Source organism: Miniopterus schreibersii, assembly GCF_964146895.1.
Source record: "Miniopterus schreibersii genome assembly, chromosome: 5".
In the NCBI taxonomy this organism is placed as follows: Eukaryota; Metazoa; Chordata; class Mammalia; order Chiroptera; family Miniopteridae; genus Miniopterus; species Miniopterus schreibersii.
This window is the reverse complement of record NC_138106.1, coordinates 37,792,141-37,813,386: the sequence shown is the minus strand read 5'-3', so window position 1 is coordinate 37,813,386 and position 21,246 is coordinate 37,792,141. Positions and strand designations below refer to the sequence as shown.

General features: G+C 38.6%; 1 protein-coding gene across 1 annotated transcript; it reads right to left on the bottom strand.

The window, feature by feature from the left end:
- Nucleotides 1-5,574: 5,574 nt before the first annotated feature.
- On the bottom strand, nucleotides 5,575-19,698 carry FETUB (fetuin B). The gene is made up of 7 exons (XM_081137980.1): nucleotides 19,367-19,698; nucleotides 18,911-19,021; nucleotides 17,529-17,616; nucleotides 15,444-15,607; nucleotides 14,611-14,709; nucleotides 6,920-7,003; nucleotides 5,575-6,017 (listed from the first exon to the last, which is right to left on the bottom strand). The coding sequence occupies exons 1-7, from the start codon at nucleotides 19,589-19,591 to the stop codon at nucleotides 5,700-5,702; spliced, it is 1,089 nt and encodes a 362-aa protein (XP_080994106.1). The 5' UTR covers nucleotides 19,592-19,698; the 3' UTR covers nucleotides 5,575-5,699.
- Nucleotides 19,699-21,246: the final 1,548 nt, after the last annotated feature.

Sequence of the window (21,246 nt, the reverse complement as noted above, 5' to 3'; positions counted from 1 at the left end):
GGGGGGGGGCTCAGCATTGGGGGACAGAGCTGGAATTAAGCTGACCCCTCAGCCCTGTTCTTCCAACGAATCCAATATATTTGTATGGACCCTTCATACCAGGAGAACCAGTAGCATCAGAAAGGACCAGAGAGAATCAGCCCAGGTTTCCTTCCCACTACATCACTTAAACAGCATCTCCCTCCCTGCTCTCTTCTCTGCCACCAGTGTCTAAGTGTCCACAGCAATGGTTCTCAGGCTTGGCTTTATACTAGAATCACCTGAGGAGTTTTGAAAATCCTTATATCCAAGCCTCCTCCCAGAGCAATTAAACCAGGATCTCTGGGGGTGGACCCAAGTATTGGTCATTTTAAAACTCCCAGATGATTCCAATGTGCAGTCAAGGTTGAGAACCACTGGGGCTCTAGACAGAACCTGGAGGGAGTTTGAAGAGAGAGGGAAGGTGAAGGTATATGAAGAGCAGACCTCACTTTCCAGTCACAGATTGTTTTAGTGAGTGCTAAAAGTAGAAGAAAAATGTTTTGAATTGTGTTTGAGATTAAACTTTTAATATTAACAACACTTACTTTTGGGGGGGTTTTGTTAGTTAATCCTTGCCCAAGGCTATTTTTTTCCCCATTGATTTTTTCAGAGAAAGTGGAAGGAAGGGAGGGAAGGAGGGAGGGAAGGAGGGAGGGAGGGAGGGGAGGAGAGAAAGAGAGAGAAACATAGATGTCAGAGAGACACATTGATTGGTTGCCTCCTGCACTGGCCCCCACCAGGCCCAGGTACATGCCCTTGACTGGGAATGGAACCCATGACCCTTCGGTGCCCAGGCCAGTGCTCTAACCACTGAGCTTAGCAGGCGGGGCAACAAAACTAGCTTTTATTTTTATTATTTTTATTTTATTATTTTTTAAAATATATCTTTGTTGATTTCGGAGAGAGGAAGGGAGAGGGAGAGAGGGACAGAAACATCAATGATGAGAGAGTCACTGATTGTCTGCCTCCTGCACGCCCTGCACTGGGGATCGAGCCTACAACCCAGGCATGTGCCCTGACTAGGAATTGAACTGCAGTCTCCTGGATCCTAGGTCGATGCTCAACCACTGAGCCACACTGGCTGGGAAACACTAGCTTTTAAATAACCAAACTCCAATGTAACTTAGAATGACAGGAATATTATGAAATCTGGCCACAGTGTTATTAAGGGGCTCTCACAAAGGTGGGTAGGGGGCATGCCATTGATTAAAATGAAAATTGTTTTATGTTTCAATGAGTTGAGATCCTTAATTAAGCCTTTCAATTACTGCTATATTGGCCATGTCCTGGGCAAACCAAATGCTGGTGAAGGGAAGGGATGAGAAAGGGAAAAGTCACCAAGGATGAGAATAAGCTTTTCCTGCGTTTCTGTTTGGCTAAGGCCCAGGGGTACTCCCAAGAGCCATGCCTTCTCTCCCTCCTGCTTTATTGAAAATGCTAGTGATGCCATTCCAGCTGCTGGGGCAGCTTCAGATGAGACATCTCAGGGAGCCGATGGGGGGTGCTAGGGCGGCAACGGTCAGGAGGAGATAGAATGATGGTTGAGTAGGAGAGAGTCTGTCCTGGGGAACTGTCTGATCTAGGAAGTGACATTTAGCTTTGGTGAAGCTTCTTACTGGCTTTGGGCAAGCTTCCTGACAGTCCTGAGGGGGAGAATGGCCCCAGTGTGGTTGAGTGTTTACTTACAACCTCTGTTTTTGAAGGGTACTACTAGAAGCCATATGAGCTTTATAAATGTGGAAAATATAAAAACTCTAAGAAAAACTCACCTCTGATTCTACTAAAATGAGAAAAATCATGAACAATTATATATTTCTTCATAGACTATTTCTATTTGAATATCTGTAATATATGTGCTTTTACATAGTTGGGATTATTCTTTACATACAGGTATTTTTTCCCTCCACTGGAGTGAGTGTTTACTTACAGCTTCTAGTTTGGAGGGGTAGTACTGGAAGCCATATAAGCCTTCTAAAGGTTAGGGGTTTTTTGGTGTTTTTTTTAAAATAAGGTTTTATTTTGAAATTTGAGTTATTTTAATTATACAATTTTTAGTTATAAATATAATCCTTACACAAAGTTAAAAGAATACCAAATATTACAGAATGTGTAAAATAAAAATTAAATCTTCCTTTCCTATTCCTTATTCATTTTTTAAAAAATTTTTTATTCATTTTAGAGAGAGAGAGAAACATTAATTTGTTGTTTCACTTATTTATGCATTCACTAGTTGCTTCTTTGTGCCCTGACCAGGGATTGAACCCACAACCTTGGTGCACTGGGACAGTGCTCTAACCAACTGAGCTATCCAGCCAGGGCTTATCCTGTCTCTCATTCTTCAAAACTTTTCCCAAGGAAAATGTTTTTAACAAATTTTTGTTATACCAGGAGGACTTTACCAAATCATTAAATATTATTCAGAAAGATTATTTTCAAAGATCAAGTGGTATTGTATGTTATATATGTTTAAAATATATCAATATCCCCCTATATTTGGCCAGGTGTGTTGTTTCCAATTACTTGTCCTTATAAATAATGTTAATATGGACATCCTTGTGTTTTTTCTGATTTCTTTGGCGATCACTGGATCAGTTGACAGCATTGTATAACATCCAGCTTTATGTAATACAAGGCACTTTAAAAAAAACGACATCCATATACTCCCTGCTCACTCTCCCCATACAGCCTCCTTCACTATCAATATTCTCGCCAGAGTGGTACATTTGTTATTATCAATAAACCTACATTGAAACATTACTATCACCCAAAATTCATAGATCATGTTAGGGTTTACTCTTGGTGTTGTACATTCTATGGGTTCATACAAATGTGTAATATCCTGTATCCACCATTATAGTGTTGTACAGAATAGTTTCACTGCCCTACATTACTCTCTGCTCTGCCTATTTATCCCTCCTTACCCCCCACCCACTGATCTTTTTACTGTTTCTGTAGTTTTGCCTTTTCCAGAATATCATGTAGTTAAAATCATAGAATCTGTCACCTTTTCAGATTTGATTCTTTCACTTAGTGATATGCTTTAAGGTTCCTTCATATCTTTTCATGGCTTAATAGCTTGTTTCTCTTTAGTACTGAATAATATTCCATTGTATGTACCACAGTTTGTCCATTCAACTACTGAAAGATATTCAGGTTGTTTCCAAGTTTTGTCAATTATGAGTAGAGCTGCTATAAACAGCCATGTGCAACTTTGTACGTGGACAGAAGTTTTAAACTCATATGGGTAAATATTAAGGAGCACAATTGCTGGATTGCATGGTAAGAATATGTTTAGTTTTGTAAGAACTGCCAAATTGTCTTTCGAAGTGGCTGTACCATTTTGCATTCCCAACAACAATGAATGAGAGTTTTTGTTGCTCCACATTCTTGTCAGCATTTGGTATTGTCAGTGTTCTGGATTTTGGCCATTCTAATAGAGGAATAATGGTATCTCGTCACTGTTTTAATTTTCAACTCTCTAATGACATATGATATGGAGCATCTGTTCATATGCTTATTTGCCATTACACATCTTTTTTTCTTTTTGATGAGGTGTCTGTTCACATCTTTTTTGTTGTTGTTGTTAATCTTCACCTGAGGATATTTTTTTCCATTGCTTTTCAGAAACAGTGGAAAGGGGGTAGGAAGGGGGAGAAACACAGAGGGAAGAGAAAGAGAGAGAGAGGGAGAGGGAAGGAAGGAGGGAAGGAGGGAGGGAGGGGAAAATATTGATGTGAGAGAGATATATCGATTGGCTGCCTCTCGCACACTTCCAGACTGGGGCGGGGGATCGAACCTGTAACCTAGGTATGTGCCCTTGACTGGGAATCAAACCCACAACCCTTCGGCGCATGGGCTGATGCTCTAACCATTGAACCACACCAGCCAGGGCTGTTCAAATATTTTGCTCATTTTAAATTGGGTCATTCATTTTCTTATTGTTAAAAAAGTTACTTTTAAAGATTCATCAGAGAGAATTCTTGATACCACATAACTAGAAATGCCCAAATCTAGAAGTTCCAGCATAGAAGATTAACATTAGCAATTTGCAAAGCACTATTATTTGAATACAAGGGCCTGAAATAACTAATGATTATAGCATTTTGAGACTATTGACAAGACTATTGAATTAGCTTGCCAGTATGGTCCCTACATGGTCTTCCTTCTGTGCTCATATCTGTGTCCTAATCACCTCTTCTTACAAGGTCACCAGTCATATTGGATTAGATCCCTCTCGACTTCATTTTACTTAATTACCTCTTTAAAGACCTCATATCCAAATATAGTCACATTTTGAGGTACTGGGTGTTAGGACTTCAATATATAAATTGTAGGAGTCACAATTCAGCCCATGACACTTCTCATATTTCAAAAGATATGTATGTGTGTGTATCTGTATGTAATACATATATTTATGTGTATACATTATATAAACACAATATATATGAATGTATATAATATTATACATTGTATATATCTATATATACACATATATATTTTTTCCAAGATATTATAGATGTCTCTTTTTCTCCCCATTGACCCCTTCCACCCTGCCCCACCCACCTCCCCAGTCCCTCACCCTTGCCACAGCATTTTCTGTGTCCTTGGGTTATGCACATATGCATATAAATTCTTTGGTTAACCTCTCCTCCCCCCTCTCCTTCCCTCTCAGATTCATCAGTATGATCTATGCTTCCATGTCACTGAATCTATTTTGTTCATCAGTTTATTATGTTCTTTAAATTCCACATATAAGTGAGATCACGTGATGTTTGTTTTTCTCTGCCTGGCTTATTTCGCTTAGCATAATATTCTCTAGGTCCATCCATACTGTCCCAAAGGGTGCGAGATCCTTCTTTTTTACAGCTGCATAGTATTCCATAGTGTAAATGTCCCACAGCTTTTTGATCCACTCATCTACTGATAGGCACTTGGGCTGTTTCCATATGTATATTTTTTAGGTGGAAAAATTGGGAATGAATGTTATCTAGACTCTCAATTTGTTCTCTGAGCAAAACTATTAAATAAGCCAGAAAACTCCCAAACTTGGAACAATATCTGATTCTCCCCAGGCTTAACCACAGGCCGCAGGCAACTGTCTCTTCCATCTACCCTCATTGCTAAGTGACTTTATCAAGTTCTGGTCTTGGAGACTATTCAGACAAGTAAGAAAAAGAAATTCCACCTTCAGGTTGAAGGCTGTGCAGACAATATCTGACCGATACTTAGTGCTGAAATAATTATGGAGTAGAAGGAGCGTGAAACTCTGTGATGAATCTCAGTCTCTTGGTATCCTTCAATTTTTATCTCATTGTGATCAAAAGAATCACAGTATGCACCTGCTCAGATAGAGGAGGGCATTCCCTCCTAAGTATGGCAGGTCCGACATCAGAGACACTCAGCTACAAATCAGTGATCATTACTACGGGAAAGGTGGAAGACATAAGAGGAGTCTATCTATCCATGGAATGGTATCTTGGATGGTTTAGGAGGCATGCAGCTCAGTGGTACAAGTGGAGGGTTTCCACTTCCAGCCAAAATGATGAGACCAAGAAGAGTCAAAAGACACATTTTATTAGCCACTCTCTACATTCAAACCCTCTCCCTCTGTCGCCCTTCTCCACTACCTCCCGTCTCCTGCAGGGCACAGGGTTCCCTTGGAATCCTCTGTGTGGTCCTCATGGTGGGAGAACAAGAGGGTTGCCATTCTGGGCTGGTCCTGGGCACTTAGCAGAGCGGTGTTCTTCCTTGGGGAAAGGTAGGACAACCAGCTGCTCACTATTAGGCCCCAGGAAGAGGAAGGAAACATCGAGGGTTTCTCCCCAGGGTTTTGTGGTTAGATCCAGCTGCACAGGGAAGGCCTCAACAGGCCCATTTTCCTGGGATTCTCCAGGATTCTCATCATCCAATTCAGGAAGGTACTGGACAGATCCTCTTGGCACAGCTCTGGAGGATGAGTGGGTGGGTTCTGTGTTTTGCTGGGTAGTAGAATTTTCCTGAAATAAAAACTCTTTCAATAAGGGAATGTTCCCCAAGGAAATCTCTGCTGTGCCTGGTACCAGGCTAAGCTGGTTCTGTGCCTTTCTAGTGGAATGTTTCAAAGGGAGCCCAGCTAGAGGGAAGGGCCTCTGGTTAAAGGGTTATAAAGCAAAACAATTAAGGGCCAGGGGGAACCAAAACTAGTAGAAGCTTGATTGCAAGACTCACAAATCTAGAATGGAACAATGATCCAGAGAAGTTAAATGACTTATCAAAGTCCCCAGTGAGTTGTCTTCTTGCTTCTAGGAGTGGCAGCAATGGTCACCTTTACTAATGATTTATTCTCTGCCAGGCCCAGTATAGCACCCTTTATCTAGGTCTTCTCACTTGTTTCACAGGGAACTGAATGAGGTAGTTGTTGCAACCCCATTCAAAATGAGGCAACTATGACTCAGAGAGGTAAGAATTTGCCCATGGTCACATAGCTCACAGGTTTCAGAGCAGGACTGGAACCCATGTTCAACGACTCTTTCAACTATACCAGGCTGTCTCATAGTAAGTGCTCAATAAATACTTCTGGAAAGGGACTGAATATTTCCATGGAAACAACTTCTCCCTTCAGTTCAGCATAAGGGTCTTTGGGACACTGAATTTAATGTCTCAGAGGCCTGAGCCATCCAAGCTCTAAGGTCCCTATTTCTGAATGAGTCTTAATTATTCTGTAGGAGTATATTGACTAAAACAAAGAGTGACGGGTCTTTAATTAGCTATCCTGTGGGTGTGGCCTCAGGGCAGCCTGAATAAAGTGGTGATCATGGATCTCAGGAAAATAAAAGGAGAGGATGGGGTAGGGACAGCTAAAATATCAATAATCTGCTTTTTTCTTCACAGGAAGACAAACAATTAGAATGGAACATACCTGTGATTCAAAGAAGTTACAAGTCACGGAGACAAACGTTTCTGTGTGTCTTTTACTCAGAGAACCTTCGCAAACAGCAACAGGCTAAAAAAAAGAGAGAAGATACAATGTTATTTGAATTTTACAATTATCAGTGATCATAAACAGAAATTAACTTGCTTTCTGCTTGTGTGGACAAACAGCCAAGTAGCATATTTATGCTACTACAATGCAATAAGCAGGCTCTGAGCCAATTCTCTCTTGATTATCCCTCCAAGTAACTACCCAAACAAGGCTAAATTGCCCAAACAAGGCTAAATTGCCTCCAATGACAGGAAATTAAAAACTTATTGAGAAACGAACTTTATTAGAAAATTCTTTAAATTGAATGGAAATCTGTGTCTATAGACTGTGTACCTCTTGGCCTTATTTCTACCGTTGGTCAATTAAAGAAGTTGTTCTCAACTTTCATATAGAACAGCCCTTTATGTGCTTTCCACCTGAGTTAACTCTTCTCAGACAAAACCACTCTCAGCTCTTTCAACTTCTCTTTCTTTAAAAATAAGATAATTTTGTTTTCTTATTACACATGTAGTAGTTATTTAGAATATGAATTAACAGAAAGAAAATATAAAGACCTGTAATTGCAGCAAAGGTATCTGTTTCCTGCAATGATTTGATTTCTTTTTTTGTAATCTTTTTTCTATGCATATATTTTCTAGAAAATAGAATTATACTATATATATTATTTATAACTCTCTTTTGTCACTTAATAATATATTGTGAAAATCCTTTCATGGCATTGAATTAGTCTTCTAGGATCTTTATAATGGCTACCTAATATTCCTCTGTGTTATTTAACAAGTTCCCTTTTGTTAGACACCACATTGTATCTCATTTGTTTTGTTTAAACATTGAAGCTATATCTTTTCATATATCCCTAGTTAACTCCTTAGGGTAAGTTACTGGAAGAGAAATTTTAGAGTCACAAAGTATACACATTTTCAAGTGTAAATAGAATGTTATAATAAAGCATTGCTTCAATTTCTAAAGAATTTTAAGAACACAGTATTCACATTGAATTTACTAATATATGTCTAAAAAGATTGCCTGAATATTACTCTATCATCTCCAGATTATATGAAGAAAAGATTAGAAATTCTTTAGAGTGGCAAAAATCCACTAAGGTAGAAAGTTCTTGGGGAATGGTGGTTCAGTCTTTCCCTTCTCCTCTTCATCACCAAATCACATAGGGAAAGGGCTCTAAGAGAACCTTCTGGAGAGACTGCAGGTATCAGAATCAAGTAAAGCCTGGCCCCTCCCACTCAGCCTAGGATTTGTTGAGCTACCATAGTTCATAGGCCTACCTGGTGCTGAAACTAGAGTGGACCACAAAAAGGGAGTTTGAGAGCATGCTTGGTATGTGAATCCTAGAGGGACATACGGGCTTTGGAGATTGGGGTCTGCTTCTCTTTCAGAGCATTTTAAGAGCAGGATCTTGGATAAGGCAGTCTACTATGGTAAGGAGAAAGGGCAGCAGGGGAAACCTATTTCCACTGTCTGGCATAAGTAATTTTTATGTCTGGCATAAAAATATGTAAGGTTTACATGGGACAAGCAAATGTCATATGTAGTATTCTTTTGAATGGGCCCACCTGGAGGGACTTCCAGATACAGGGCATTTAATAGTAAAAAATATGTGGGGGCTAAATCTGAGAAGAGGTGGTTCCAAGGAGTCAGCTAGAGAATACATCATCTTACTAGGAAAAGACCCCTGGATGAACTATCACCAGTACCACCTGAGAGAACCAGCACTGGAGCTTGTTTCACAGAGAGCCAGTGTAGACCAAGAGAACACTACAACTGCAGATTTAGTTATGCAAAAAGACTTTGTACTCTTTTCTCTACTCCTCTCTCATCCTTCTTAAAACTTGGAAGATCCAGAATTAAGTAAAAGATTGCAAGAGAGGAAGAAAAAATGAAAGAACAGAACTTAATCCCTTCTTCATATCAGGTCTTAAGCTCTAGGTCAGGTTTGAGCTACAGAAAGGGAAAAGCTTTGTATTGAATGTGAGATAGAAATGTTGATTCAGAATTCACTGAACACTCAATACCTGAAAGTGAATCTTAATTACCTAAGTGAAATTGTTTCTCTTTCTGAAAATAACCAGACAGCTATAGGATCTGCCCAAGATGTCATTGACAAGCAAGAAAGAGATTCCACAGAATAGGGTGAAGATGTTTTCTCAGTTATGCCTTGAGAAAATTGAGAATATTCAATTGACTGGTTACAAAGGGCTTTTGAGAGATACACTTTACATTCAAAGACATATATAGGTTGAAAGTAAAAAGATGGGGAAAAATTACAATGTAAACAGTAACAAAAAGACAGCTGGAATGGCTATACAAATATTAGGTGAAATTGACTTTAAGACAAAAATTATTACTAGAGAGAAGAAAAAACATTTATAATGATAAAAAGGTCAATTTATTAGAAAGACATGACAACTATACATATATATGACCCGCAACAGAGCTCCAAAGTGCTTTAGTCAAAACTGACAGAATTCAAGGGAGATGTAGACAATTCAACAATAATAGTTGGAAACCTCATTTTCAGTAATGGATAGGATAGCTATGCAGAACATTCAAAAAGAAGCAGAAATCTTACACCACGTTATAAACCAGGTACCCCTGACAATCACCGAATGCTGCATCTAACAACAGCAAATACACATTCTTCTCAAGTGTACATGGAACATTCTCCAGGATATACCTTAAATTTAACAAGTGAGGTCATTCAAAGTGCATTCACTAACCACAATGAGATGATTTTAGAAATAAAATAACAGAAGAAAATTGGGAATTTCATAAATATGTGGAAATTAAGTAACATACTCCTAAATAACCAATTAGTCAAAGAAGTTATTGCAAAGAAAATTAGAAAATACTTTGAGATGGATGGAAACAAAAACACAATCTGCACAACTTACTGAGATAAAGCTAAAGAATTCCTTAGGAAAAAATTTATAGCCTGGCCAGTGTTGCTCAATGGTTGAGTGTCGACCTATGAACCAGGAGGTAACGGTTTGATTCCTGGTCAGGGCACATGCCCAGGTTGCAGGCTCGATCCCCAGTAAGGGGCATGCAGGAGGCAGCCGATCAATGACTCTCTCTCATCCTTGATGTTTCTCTCTCTCTCTCCTTCTCCCTTCCTCTCTCTGAAATCAATAAAGATATATTTTTTAAAAATTTATAGATGTAAATTTATAGACGTTTATGTTAAAAATAGAAAAAGAGCCCTGGCCAGTGTGGCTCAGTTGGTGAGTGCCATCCCACCATCCAAAGGTCGCTACTTCAATTCCAGGCCATAGCACATACCCAGGTTGTGAGTTTGAGTCCCAGTTGGGGTACATATGGGAGGCAGCTAATCGATGTTTCTCTCTCTCCCTTACTCTCTCTAAAACTGATAAAAATATTTTAAAAAAAAAAGAAAAAAGATTACAAATTAATAACCTAACCTCTACCTTAGAAAACTAGAAAAAGAAGAGTAAACTAAGCTTAAAGCAAGCACAAAGGAAAAAAAAAAAAGAATAGAGAGGAAATAAACTAGATGATAAAAAAAAAAGAAAATAAACAAAACTGAAAGTTGATTCCTTGAAAATATCAATAAATTGACAAAGCTCTAGTTAGACTGACCAAGAATAAAATTACTCAAAAACTAAAATTAGAATTAAAGAGGGTACGTTACTTCTAATCTTTCAGAAATAAAAAGAAAATACTATGAACAACTGTATGCTGGCAAATTAGATAACTTAGATGAAATGAACAAATTCTTAGGAAGACACAAGCTACCAAAAATCTGAATAGACTTATTACAAGAGATTGAATTATTAATCAAAAAAACTTCTCCCAAAGAAAAGCCCAAGCTCAGATGGCTTTATTGGTGAATTCTACCAAACATTTAAAGAAGAATGAATACCAAAAATTTCTTCCAAAATAAAATAGAAGAGGAGGAGAAATTTTTTAACTCATTCTATGAGGCCGGTATTAAACTCATATTAAAATCAGGCACAGCTCGGCCGGGCGTGGCTCAGCGGTTGAGCGTCGACCTGGGATCCAGGAGATCGGGGTTCGATTCCCGGTCAGGGCACACGCCCAGGTTGTGGGCTTGATCAATGACTCTCATCATTGATGTTTCTGTCTCTCTCTCCCTCTCCTTTCCTCTCTCTGAAATCAATAAAGATATATTTTTAAAAAATAAAATAAAATAAAATAAAATAAATAAATAAATAAATAAATAAATAAATAAAATCAGGCACAGATAACACAAGAAAATGACAGATCAATACCCCTTATGAATATAGATGAAAAATCTTTTAAAAAATACTGACAAATGGTATTCAGCAACATGTAAAAAGGATTATACACCATGATCAATTGGGATTTATTCGCAAAGTGCAAGATTGTTTTAACATACAAAAATCAATCATTGTTATATATAATACTAATAGATTAAGGGAAGGGAAAATCACATGATTATCTCATTAACACAGAAAAAGCACTTGACAAACTCTAACACTCTTTCTTGATAAAAACATACAACAAACTAACAATAGAAGAAAACTTTCTCAACTTGATAAAGGGCATCTATTAAAAACCTACAGTTGCCCAGCGGGACGTGGCTCAGCGGTTGAGCATCGACCTAGGATCCAGGTGATCAGGGTTCGATTCCTGGTCAGGGCACATGCCTGGGTTGCGGGCTGACTCTCTCATCATTGATGTTTTTATCTCTCTCTCTCCCCCTCCTTTCCTCTCCCTGAAATCAATAGATATATTAAAAAACAACAACAACCCTACAGTTAACATCATATTAAATGATGAAATATTGAATGTTTTCTGCCTAAAAACAGGTTCTTCCCACCTCTATTTAACATTGCATTGGAAGTTCTAGCCAGGAATATTAGGCAAATAAATGAATAAATTTGCTTAAATATTAGGCAGATTGGAAAGGGAGAAATAAACTATCTCTGTTTGCAGATGACATGATCTTGTATGTATATAGAAAGTACTAAGAAATCTACTGGAAAACTATTAGAACTAATAAATGAGTTCAGCAAGGTTACAAGATACAGGTCAATATATAAAAATCAATTGTATTTCTATAAACTTTCTATGAATAATCCAAAAATAAAATTAAGAAGACCAATACATGATGGTAGCATCAAAGAGAATAAAATATTTATGTGTACAAATAAATGAAAGTCTTGTACACTGAAAACTAAAAAACACTGTTGAAAGAAATTAAGTTCTACACAAATGGAAAGACATCCCATATTCATGGATTGGAACACTTAATATTGTTAAGATGACAATACCTCCCACATTGATCTAGAGATTCAATGCAACCCCTCTCAAATTTCCAACCACCTTTTTTTTCTTAATCCTCACCCAAGGACATGTTTTTATTAATTTGAGAGAGAGAGAAAGGGAGAGAGAGAGAAACATTGATGTGAGAGAAAAACATCAATCGGTTGCCTCTTGTATGTGCCCTGACCAGGGATCAAACCTGCAACCTAGGTATGTGACCTAACTGGGAATTGAACCTGCAATTTTTTGCTGCTCGGGATGATGCTCCAACCAACTGAGCCACACAGGCCAGGGCTCCAGTGGCCATTTAAAAAATAGAAACTGACAAGCTGATCCTAAAATTATTATGAAAATGCAAGGAATCCAGAATACCCAAAACAATCCTGAATGAGAACAAAGAGGACTCATACTTCCCAATTTCAAAACTTACCGCAAAGCTATAATATTCAAGATAGAGTGGTAGTGGTGTAAGAATAGATATATAGATCAGTGGAATCAAATTGAGGATATAGAAATAAACCCTTAAATTTATGGTTAATTGATCTTCAAGAAGTATGCCAAGGCAATTAAATGAAGGAAGATATGGTCTTTTCAACAAATAGTGCTGGAACACTTGGATATCCATATGCAGAAGAATAAAGTTGAATCTCCTACCTCTTGTCATATACAAAAATTAACTCAAAATGGGTCATAGACCTAAACATAAGAGCTAAAACTATAAAACTCTTAGAGGAATACATAGGAGTAAATCTTAGTGACCTTGGATTAGGCAATGGTTTTTTAGATGACACCAAAAGCACATTCAACAAAAGAAAAAATATGAAGTAGGACTTCATAAAAATTAAAAGCTTTGTACTTCAAAGAACATCAAGAAAATGAATGGGCAATCCAGACAATGGAAAAAATATTTCAAAACCATATATCTGATAAGGGGGATTGTATCCAGAATATGTACAGAACTCTTACAATTCAACAATAAAAAGATAAATAGGCCAATTTTAAAATGGGCAAAGGATTTAAATAGAGATTTCTCTGAAGAACTTATACAGCTGGTCAGTAAGCACATTAAAAGATGCTCAACATCATTAGCCATGAGGAAAATGCAAATAACAACCAAAATAAGATATTACTTCATACCTAGTAAGATGGTTATAATAAAAAGACAGATAATAATAATAAATATTGGCATGTGTGTGGAGAAATTGAAACCCTCCTAAATTGCTGATGGGTTTATTAAACTGGTGCAGCCACTTTTCTCAGTTAGTCAAAAGGCTAAGCAGAGAGTTCTCACATGACCCAGCAATCCCAGTCCAAGGTATATACCGAAGAGAAATGAAAACATATGCATCCATAAAAACTTGTACACAAATGTTCATAGCAACATAATTCCTCAAATGAGGAAACCCAAATATCCATCAAGTGATGAATAAACGATACATGGTATATCCATACAATTAATTTATATTATTTGATAATTAAAAGAAATGAAGCACTAGTACATTCTACAACATGGATAAACCTTAAAACATTATGCTAAGTGAAAGAAGACAGATTCCAAAGGCCACATACAGTATGATTCCATTATATGAAATGTTCAGATAAAGTTAAAGTCATAGAGATAGCAAATCAATTAGTGATTTCCATGGGCTTGGGTAATGAGGCAAAGAGAATGATTGCTAATGAGTATGGAGTTTCTTTGGAGGCTGATGAAAGTATTCTAAAATTAGATACTAATGGGCGTGGCACAACTCTGAGAACAGACAAAAAAGCCACCAAATTGTATACTATAAAAGGGTGAATTTTATGGTGTGTGAATTATGTCTTAATAAAGCTGTTATTATAAGTAAATAAAGGGAGAAAAGACTTTTGATGCATTTTGCCCAATTGTGTTACAGCACATTGTGCCAACTGGCATTCCCACCAGGTAGGTCAGATGGTTTCAAGGCACCCTCTCCATCTTGGATGCATTCTTTCTAAGACATCCTGTTTGACTTTGTCCTTCTTAAAGAGTGGTCCTAGGAATAAAACATGTTGTATTCCAAATGTAACTGGATTTGTTCAGGTAACTAGGACAACCACCAAACATTGAGGAGATTTCTCTATATTTGACAGCCTCTATGATCATTTTCTGCAAAGGCATAACATTGCTGATGGAAATTGCAGCTACAATAAAATATTATTGCATCTGGGCCACCACAGTCTCTAACTAGTCAGTCATTCCTTGAGGGGAAGAAAAGTGTCTTATGCATCACTACAGCTCATATGTAATTTATGCTCAATATGTACATATAGATGATCTGGGAACACAAATCTTTAATTATGAAAACATCAAGAATACTCACCACAGGGTCACCAGACTGAATTGCACAACTGCTGGCCTGGGATTTGGTGCACGGTGACTCTTTGATCAAATATTTCACAAAGTAGGAGGGGCCAAACACCTACTGGTATGAGACAAGAGTTGAGAAACAAAAATCAAACTTCTCCATGTAGTTTGGCAGCATTATATTTACAGAAACCATACATTCCCAGAGTCATTGTCAACACAGGTCTCCTGTTGTCCCTATAATTCCCACCATTATCAAACCATTTATTATGATTTTGTTATTTAGAAAACATAATCAGCATACCTTTCTTCCCTTCTTAACAATTTGAATGAACTCTAAAAACCTACCCTTGGGTGAGCTTATTTTTCTTCAAGTAGATTTACTTATAGATTAATTTTTTGTTATATGGTAGATGTCAATGTAATCCAAATACATATGAGCCTCCACTTCCCTTAACTCACAAAACTCAGCATCCACTCTGGATCTTAACATGGAGCAGAAGTTCACTTGCTAAATGAGATCTATGGTCAATCAGATATGAAAATGTAGCAGTAAATAGTGAACCTAGGTGGAATAAACCAAGGAGATTATGAGTTCATTTCCACTTGTGCCTTAAGGGCAATGAGGTAGAGGTAAAATCAAATCCCACAACTCTTGTGGAAATTCCATGGAATAACGTAGAAGCTGAAATATGACTGAATGTGCATCAGGTCTACCAAAGTAGGGAGTGAAGGAAGGCTTTTGGATTCTAATCAAAAGAAGTGACTTAATAGTCTCCTTTCAGTTTAGAAATTGATAGCAACAGTCATGAGATACATTGTTGGTATAACTGGGCATTTCCTCCTCACCTGGCTGGAAGCTCTAACGACTTTGAAGAGAGAATATTGCTTTGAGGTGCTCTCCTTGTTGAATTTTGCAAGAGTCTCAGTGACAGCTTCCAGAACTTTGGGATCTGACACGTCAACGGGGCCGGGGCAGTCAGGACACATACGCTGAATCTTACTTCGAGAAACTGTTGATGCCAAAGAGAGTAGTTTAAAAATAAAACTCCTTAATGATTTTTAATCCTATAAACCATATGACCACAACAGAAGCAGAGACTGGGGGAAAAAAGAGATGATTTCAGCAAGGATGAAGTGAAAAAGACATTATCTGGAATGAAAGTTAGCTGTCAGCAGTGAGTTTTCTGCAATGAGCATGTATTCCTTTCATAATTTATTTAAAAATCAAAGCAAGATTTTTCCACCTCACACACATTTATTTATGCTAGAAATTTTGTTCAAAAACACGTGTTCATATTGATATAAAAACTTTCTCCCCTATTAATAGTTCCATATCTTCTATCATTATTGCCTCTCTAAAGCAGCTGAGTGTCTTAAAAGGTTGGGATTTCATTATTGGTATGTCTTATTCACCTTTTAGTCTCCAACACCTAAGATAATTTAAGTGCTTAGTAAATGCTTATTGAATGAATGAATGAATGAGTGACACGTGAAAGGTGGAAGCACACTTTCTCTGGTTAGAAAATGCAAATGAGCCAGAAAACAAAAATTGGCCAAGTCACTGTATGATTGGTTAGAATAATCATTCTAATGATACAGCCAGAATTCTGACTGGGAGGAGCTGGGAGTTACAAAATAGTATGAAAATCAAGCTGGGAACTTGTCTGCAAGTTGTTTTTACAGAGCAAAACAATGAATCAATTGTGGGTTTATTTGAATGTATTTGGATGTACTATGGGGGAGTTACATCCACAGCTTGTCACTTGTGGCTCTACCCCCCTTGTCACTTTCTGACCTCCCATACCTCTGGTACCTGTGACTTCTGAGTCCTGATCTGTTTTACTAGTTGTTGCTCTATAATTTAAGTAAGTCTTGTCTTCACAACCAGGAAGCTTAGACTGCAGCTAATAAAATATTTGCTTTGTTGCCATGTCCCTCAAAGGAACCGGCAGCATTGTTATGACCTGGAGCTTGTTAGAAATGCAGACTCCCAGGCCCCACTACAGAACTGTGGAATCAGAGTCTGTACTTGAACAAGATCCACGAGGGGAGTCACATGCACATAATAGTTTGACAAGCAGCCATATCCGATTTTCCCGTGTCTTGGATGCTTGCTTTCCAAAGAAGGATCCAGAGTGAATGCATGTGCATATTTGAAATGTCATTAGTTCCAGCCTCATTCTTAGTTCATTTACTCATTTATTCAACAATATTATGGATTCCTTACACTCGGTAGGAACTGGAGGAAGGTTTTAGCAGGAGAAAGAAGGCATAAAATATTCTGCATTAAATAAGATGGAAGACTTCAAATCAAGGCAGTGCATGGCCTGTGTTCCATGAGTGGTTACATTAAGTTTCATAGGAATGAGAACAGGAGAGCTTGTTCCTTTCCTGAATAAAGAACATTATGGAAGAAGCAGCATTGAAAGTGGTCTTTAAAGAATAGATATGGGTTCCAAGGGCAAGGGTACCAGGGGAGGGCATCCTCAGCAAAGGGAAAGGTACAAGCGAGATGCAGAAATTGGAGAGAAATTGGGCAAAGAGTGCAATGTGTGTTCAGAAAATAGTGACGTTTTCAGTTGAATGAAGTACAGAGTTGGTATAGTTAGGGAAGTAGTGGCAGAGATAGCTAGAAAGGGAGCCTAGGGACCAGTGTAGAGATGATCCCATTTATGTCAGATTAAAAATTTAGGATTTAATTCAATACTCATGAATAAAGTATTGCAGGTGATTTAGGAAGACAAATTATGGGAAGAAGAGCAGTACAAATTGAATTTCACAGGGGAGACAAGTATTGGATATATTAAGAACCTGGCCTTGGCATGAATAGGAAGTAAGAATAGGAGAACCTTATTCACTCTGGGAATAGCCCTGCTTAATTCTCTTTTTTCGTCTTTCATTAAAATAACCAAAATCAGAGTGCTCTCTTACCTGGGCGAAGAGTACAGTTATAAGCAGGTAAATAAAGAACTCTTCTTGGCTTGTTAACGTAAAATAATGCTTTGCATTGACCATAAACCTGGAACCAACAAACACATTTTATGACATCATGGTACAAACTCTAACTTTGTCAAATACCCCCCCCCCAAAATGAAATTGGACATTTTATTTTTAAATAACAAAAAACTTAAGGTCAATTTTGGTGGCTTTGGGTGTGAAAAACTGCCAGCTGATCATCAAAAAATTTAACCTTCTCCTGGGACACAGCTAGACTACATTTCCCAGCCTCCCTCCTGAGTAGATGTCACTGTGTATAACTAAGTCCTAACCACATGAAGGTCAGCAGAAGTGGCTGTAATCACTTCCAGGCCTGGCCCATGAAGATCTCCCATGTGCGATCTCCCCTCCCTGCCTTTTCTCTTTCTATAGCTTGGTGCCGATGAGCATGGTGACCACAGAAGCCATGAGTTGAAGGTGGCAGAGTCTAGAACCACGATGTGGAAGGAACCTAGGTCTCCAGGTCACTCCTAGAGGAAAGCCTCCTCTTGAGCAGGAATTTCTATTTGGAACTTTATATGAGAAAGAAGTAAACTTCTATCATATTGGAATCAGTATGTACTTTTTTTGGATATGTGTTACAGTAACTAGCGTCACCTTAACAAATATGATTCACAACAGAGTAAATGGGAATCTCAGAAACACCTCTTCAAAATCAGATAGGTACAGTTTGACAAATTTAGTTAAATGATTAGAAAAGATATCTTGATCAAGTAGTTTACTTCTAAACACTGTCATGTACTCAAAAGTGTCATATCAATTAATGGAAATAACTCAGGATAATTGTTAACAGATAAAAATTGATTATTTTCAAGCCTCTTCAATGGATCAATTCTCAGGCCCTTTAGGTTCTATGATTCCAGAAAATCCTTCCACAGCACCTCTGAGAGCTCCTATACTGTAAGCCCTTCCGTTCTCCAGCCTCAGACTTCATATTAGTGTTCATTAAAACAAAATAAAGCAAAATAAAACCAATAAAAGAGCTTGCCCTTTACTGCTTCCACAGTCTTCCTTAAACACACATCCAGAGCACTACAGCTCAGATCTTTTTCTCACAATTTAAACACAGGCTTGGAGCCTACAAAAGGGTCTTGGAAGTAGGAAACAATTTGGGGGTCATAACCCAATGGGATGCTCAGAAATACCTCTGATTAAACTCTGTTTTGTCAAATAGAATTGTAATAACCACATGGGTGCCATGCCCAAGAGATTATAAAGAAGGACATTTAAAAGATGGCACACATTGAACAATCTTCACCCTGTAGACAGAGGACAACTAGTTTCTCCCCTAGAGCTCCCGGGACTCAAGCACTTACCGATTCATGAAGGGGCCTCTGTTCACAGTCCTTCCACGACTTCTTGCTTAGCACATGGCAGTCAGTCTCTAACACGTCCAGTGTGAGATAGAACAGAGATCCCAAACCATCCTATGGGAAGGGGTGAAAAAAAATGTACCACAGTCCACATGAAGCAGAACCCCATAAAGATTGGCTAAAAATGTTTCTGGTTTATGGCAGGACCAGAGACTATTTTATTTGTGATGATTTCTTATAAACTGTGGGACACTGGACAAACGTCAGAGCAGGATACTATTAGCACTTGTTCCTAGTAACAGTAAGAGCATGTAGCACAACATAGCAGAGGGGAGCAGAGTTCTCAGCAGTTTTCCAATTTGGAAAGCACCTGCCAACTTGTGTCTCTGGGTTTCCACCCCCTGGCCAGCCACTGAAGCTTATGCAGACACCTGCCTCAGATAGGGGACTGTCACTTGCCTGTCTGTGTTCTTGGACATTGCTCACTCGGTTGAGGCTCAGCACATAGCCTTTCTTTTGGTCGCTGTTGATGTTCTGCAGGGCAAGTTCCGCTATAGCCAGCACATCTGAGTCATTGCAGCCATGGGGGAGGAGAAGGAATCGGCTGGGCACCTGCACGGGCACAGATCTAGTAGAGCAGCACACGGCCACGGCGCAGAGCACCAGGGGTAGGAGCAGACCCATTCTGTGGGAAACAAGACACAGATGGTTCAATATGTGGAGCTACAAGGATGGGATACTTATAGGGCTCTGTAAGGCCAATTTGAGCAGTTCTGTAATCACAATCTGAACCTTGGACCAGAATTTAAAACATAAGGTCCCATTTTATCTCGTTAAACTTTAAATGTGAATTTCCCTGAGCCAGCGCTTTGGATGGGATTTGCCAATGTTTCTAACCTTACGCTCCTGAGTAATCTCATATTCACGTGTACATGTAAGCAAACTTATGTATCTTAACCTTTTCCTAAGAAATCATAACAAACACTTGGGTCAAGGCCCCTAGTAGGTCATGACTGGATTCTGGTTTTCCTTCAGGTCTCCAACTGAATCAGAATATGCAGACTGTCCCATTCTCCCATTTCCCCTAGCACCTTCCCTCCAGTTGATGTCTTTGGCCACATTAACAGTTATTCCAGGCTTGGACCCTAGGGTCATTGGCCAATGGTGCTCAGTGAATTCACACTTCCTGCCTGACCTACCACATTCACCATTCTTGTTAGATCAGGAAAAAAGGCTCTAACCCACATCACCTACATGAAAGACTGGTGAGATTCCTAAAGCCCTTTGGGATCTGGCTAGGAAGTGGTCTATGTAGTCTCCTTTGGGTTTTTTTAAAAACAAAGACTTCATTTAAGTTAAAAAAAAGAAAAAAAGAATGGTATATAAATAGTTCACTCGTCATACACCAAATCTATTCTTCTTCTATGAAGCTGTATGGAAACAAACTCATAAGGGAACTAAAACCTAATAGTATTGTTCAGAGATAGATAATGACTGGCAGGTAGGCTGGAATACCAGTAAGTCCCACAAGGTTGGGACTCCTGTTTTTCTCTTTCAGCTTCTACTTGGGGTTCAGGAAATTTCTACTAATTCAAACTGTACAAAACACAAATATCTTTAAAAACTTGCTATTAAAAAAAACCCCACACAGCCCTGGCCCATGTGGCTCAGTGGTTACGGCATTGTCCTGTGCACCTAAAGGTCGCGGGTTTGATTCCTGGTCAGGGGCACATATCTAAGTTGCAGGTTCAATCCCCTGCCCTGGTTGGGGCACATGCAGGAGGCAACCAATCTATGCGTCTTTCTCATATCAATGTTTCTCCTCCCCCCAATGGAAAAAGTATCCTCCAGTGAGGATTAAAAAACAACAAAAAACCAAACACACACACACACACAGAGGTAGTTTGTCATAAAAGGAAAGAGCCAAAACTGGGGGGAAGCTTCTAGATTAGAATAACACAGAAGTTATTCCATAAAACCCTAGTCTATGAGATGTGTTCCCCACTCCACGCCTTCCCCAGCCTCACCCCCACCTCCCACCCCATCCTCAGTGTTCTGTGCTCAGATAAGTTTGGGAACTTATCATAGGTGTACAGTCTCACACCTTCTCAACACACGTTAGATATTAACAGCTCTCCAAAGCTTTGAGGTAAAGAAACCTATTTATACCACAATGTCCTACATTATTTGACTAGAAGAGAGGTCTTCGTAATACTTATTAACCCACAAAATACAGTCTGGGATATATTGCACTAGTAGATAAAGATGGCTATCTGTGAGGGTTTTTGATAAGAAACTGTTCAGCATTATGAAGATTTAGACTGGAAGTAAAGATATTT

Bases quoted from the DNA above. Each gene is read 5' to 3' on its own strand.
- FETUB (XM_081137980.1), bottom strand. From the start codon at position 19,591: ATGGGTCTGCTCCTACCCCTGGTGCTCTGCGCCGTGGCCGTGTGCTGC. The intron at 15,608-17,528 runs GTAAGAGAGCAC...TGGCATCAACAG, and splicing joins TAACTGTACTCTTCGCCCAG to TTTCTCGAAGTAAGATTCAG. The intron at 6,018-6,919 runs GTATGTTCCATT...TTTTTATTTCAG, and splicing joins GTAACTTCTTTGAATCACAG to GAAAATTCTACTACCCAGCA.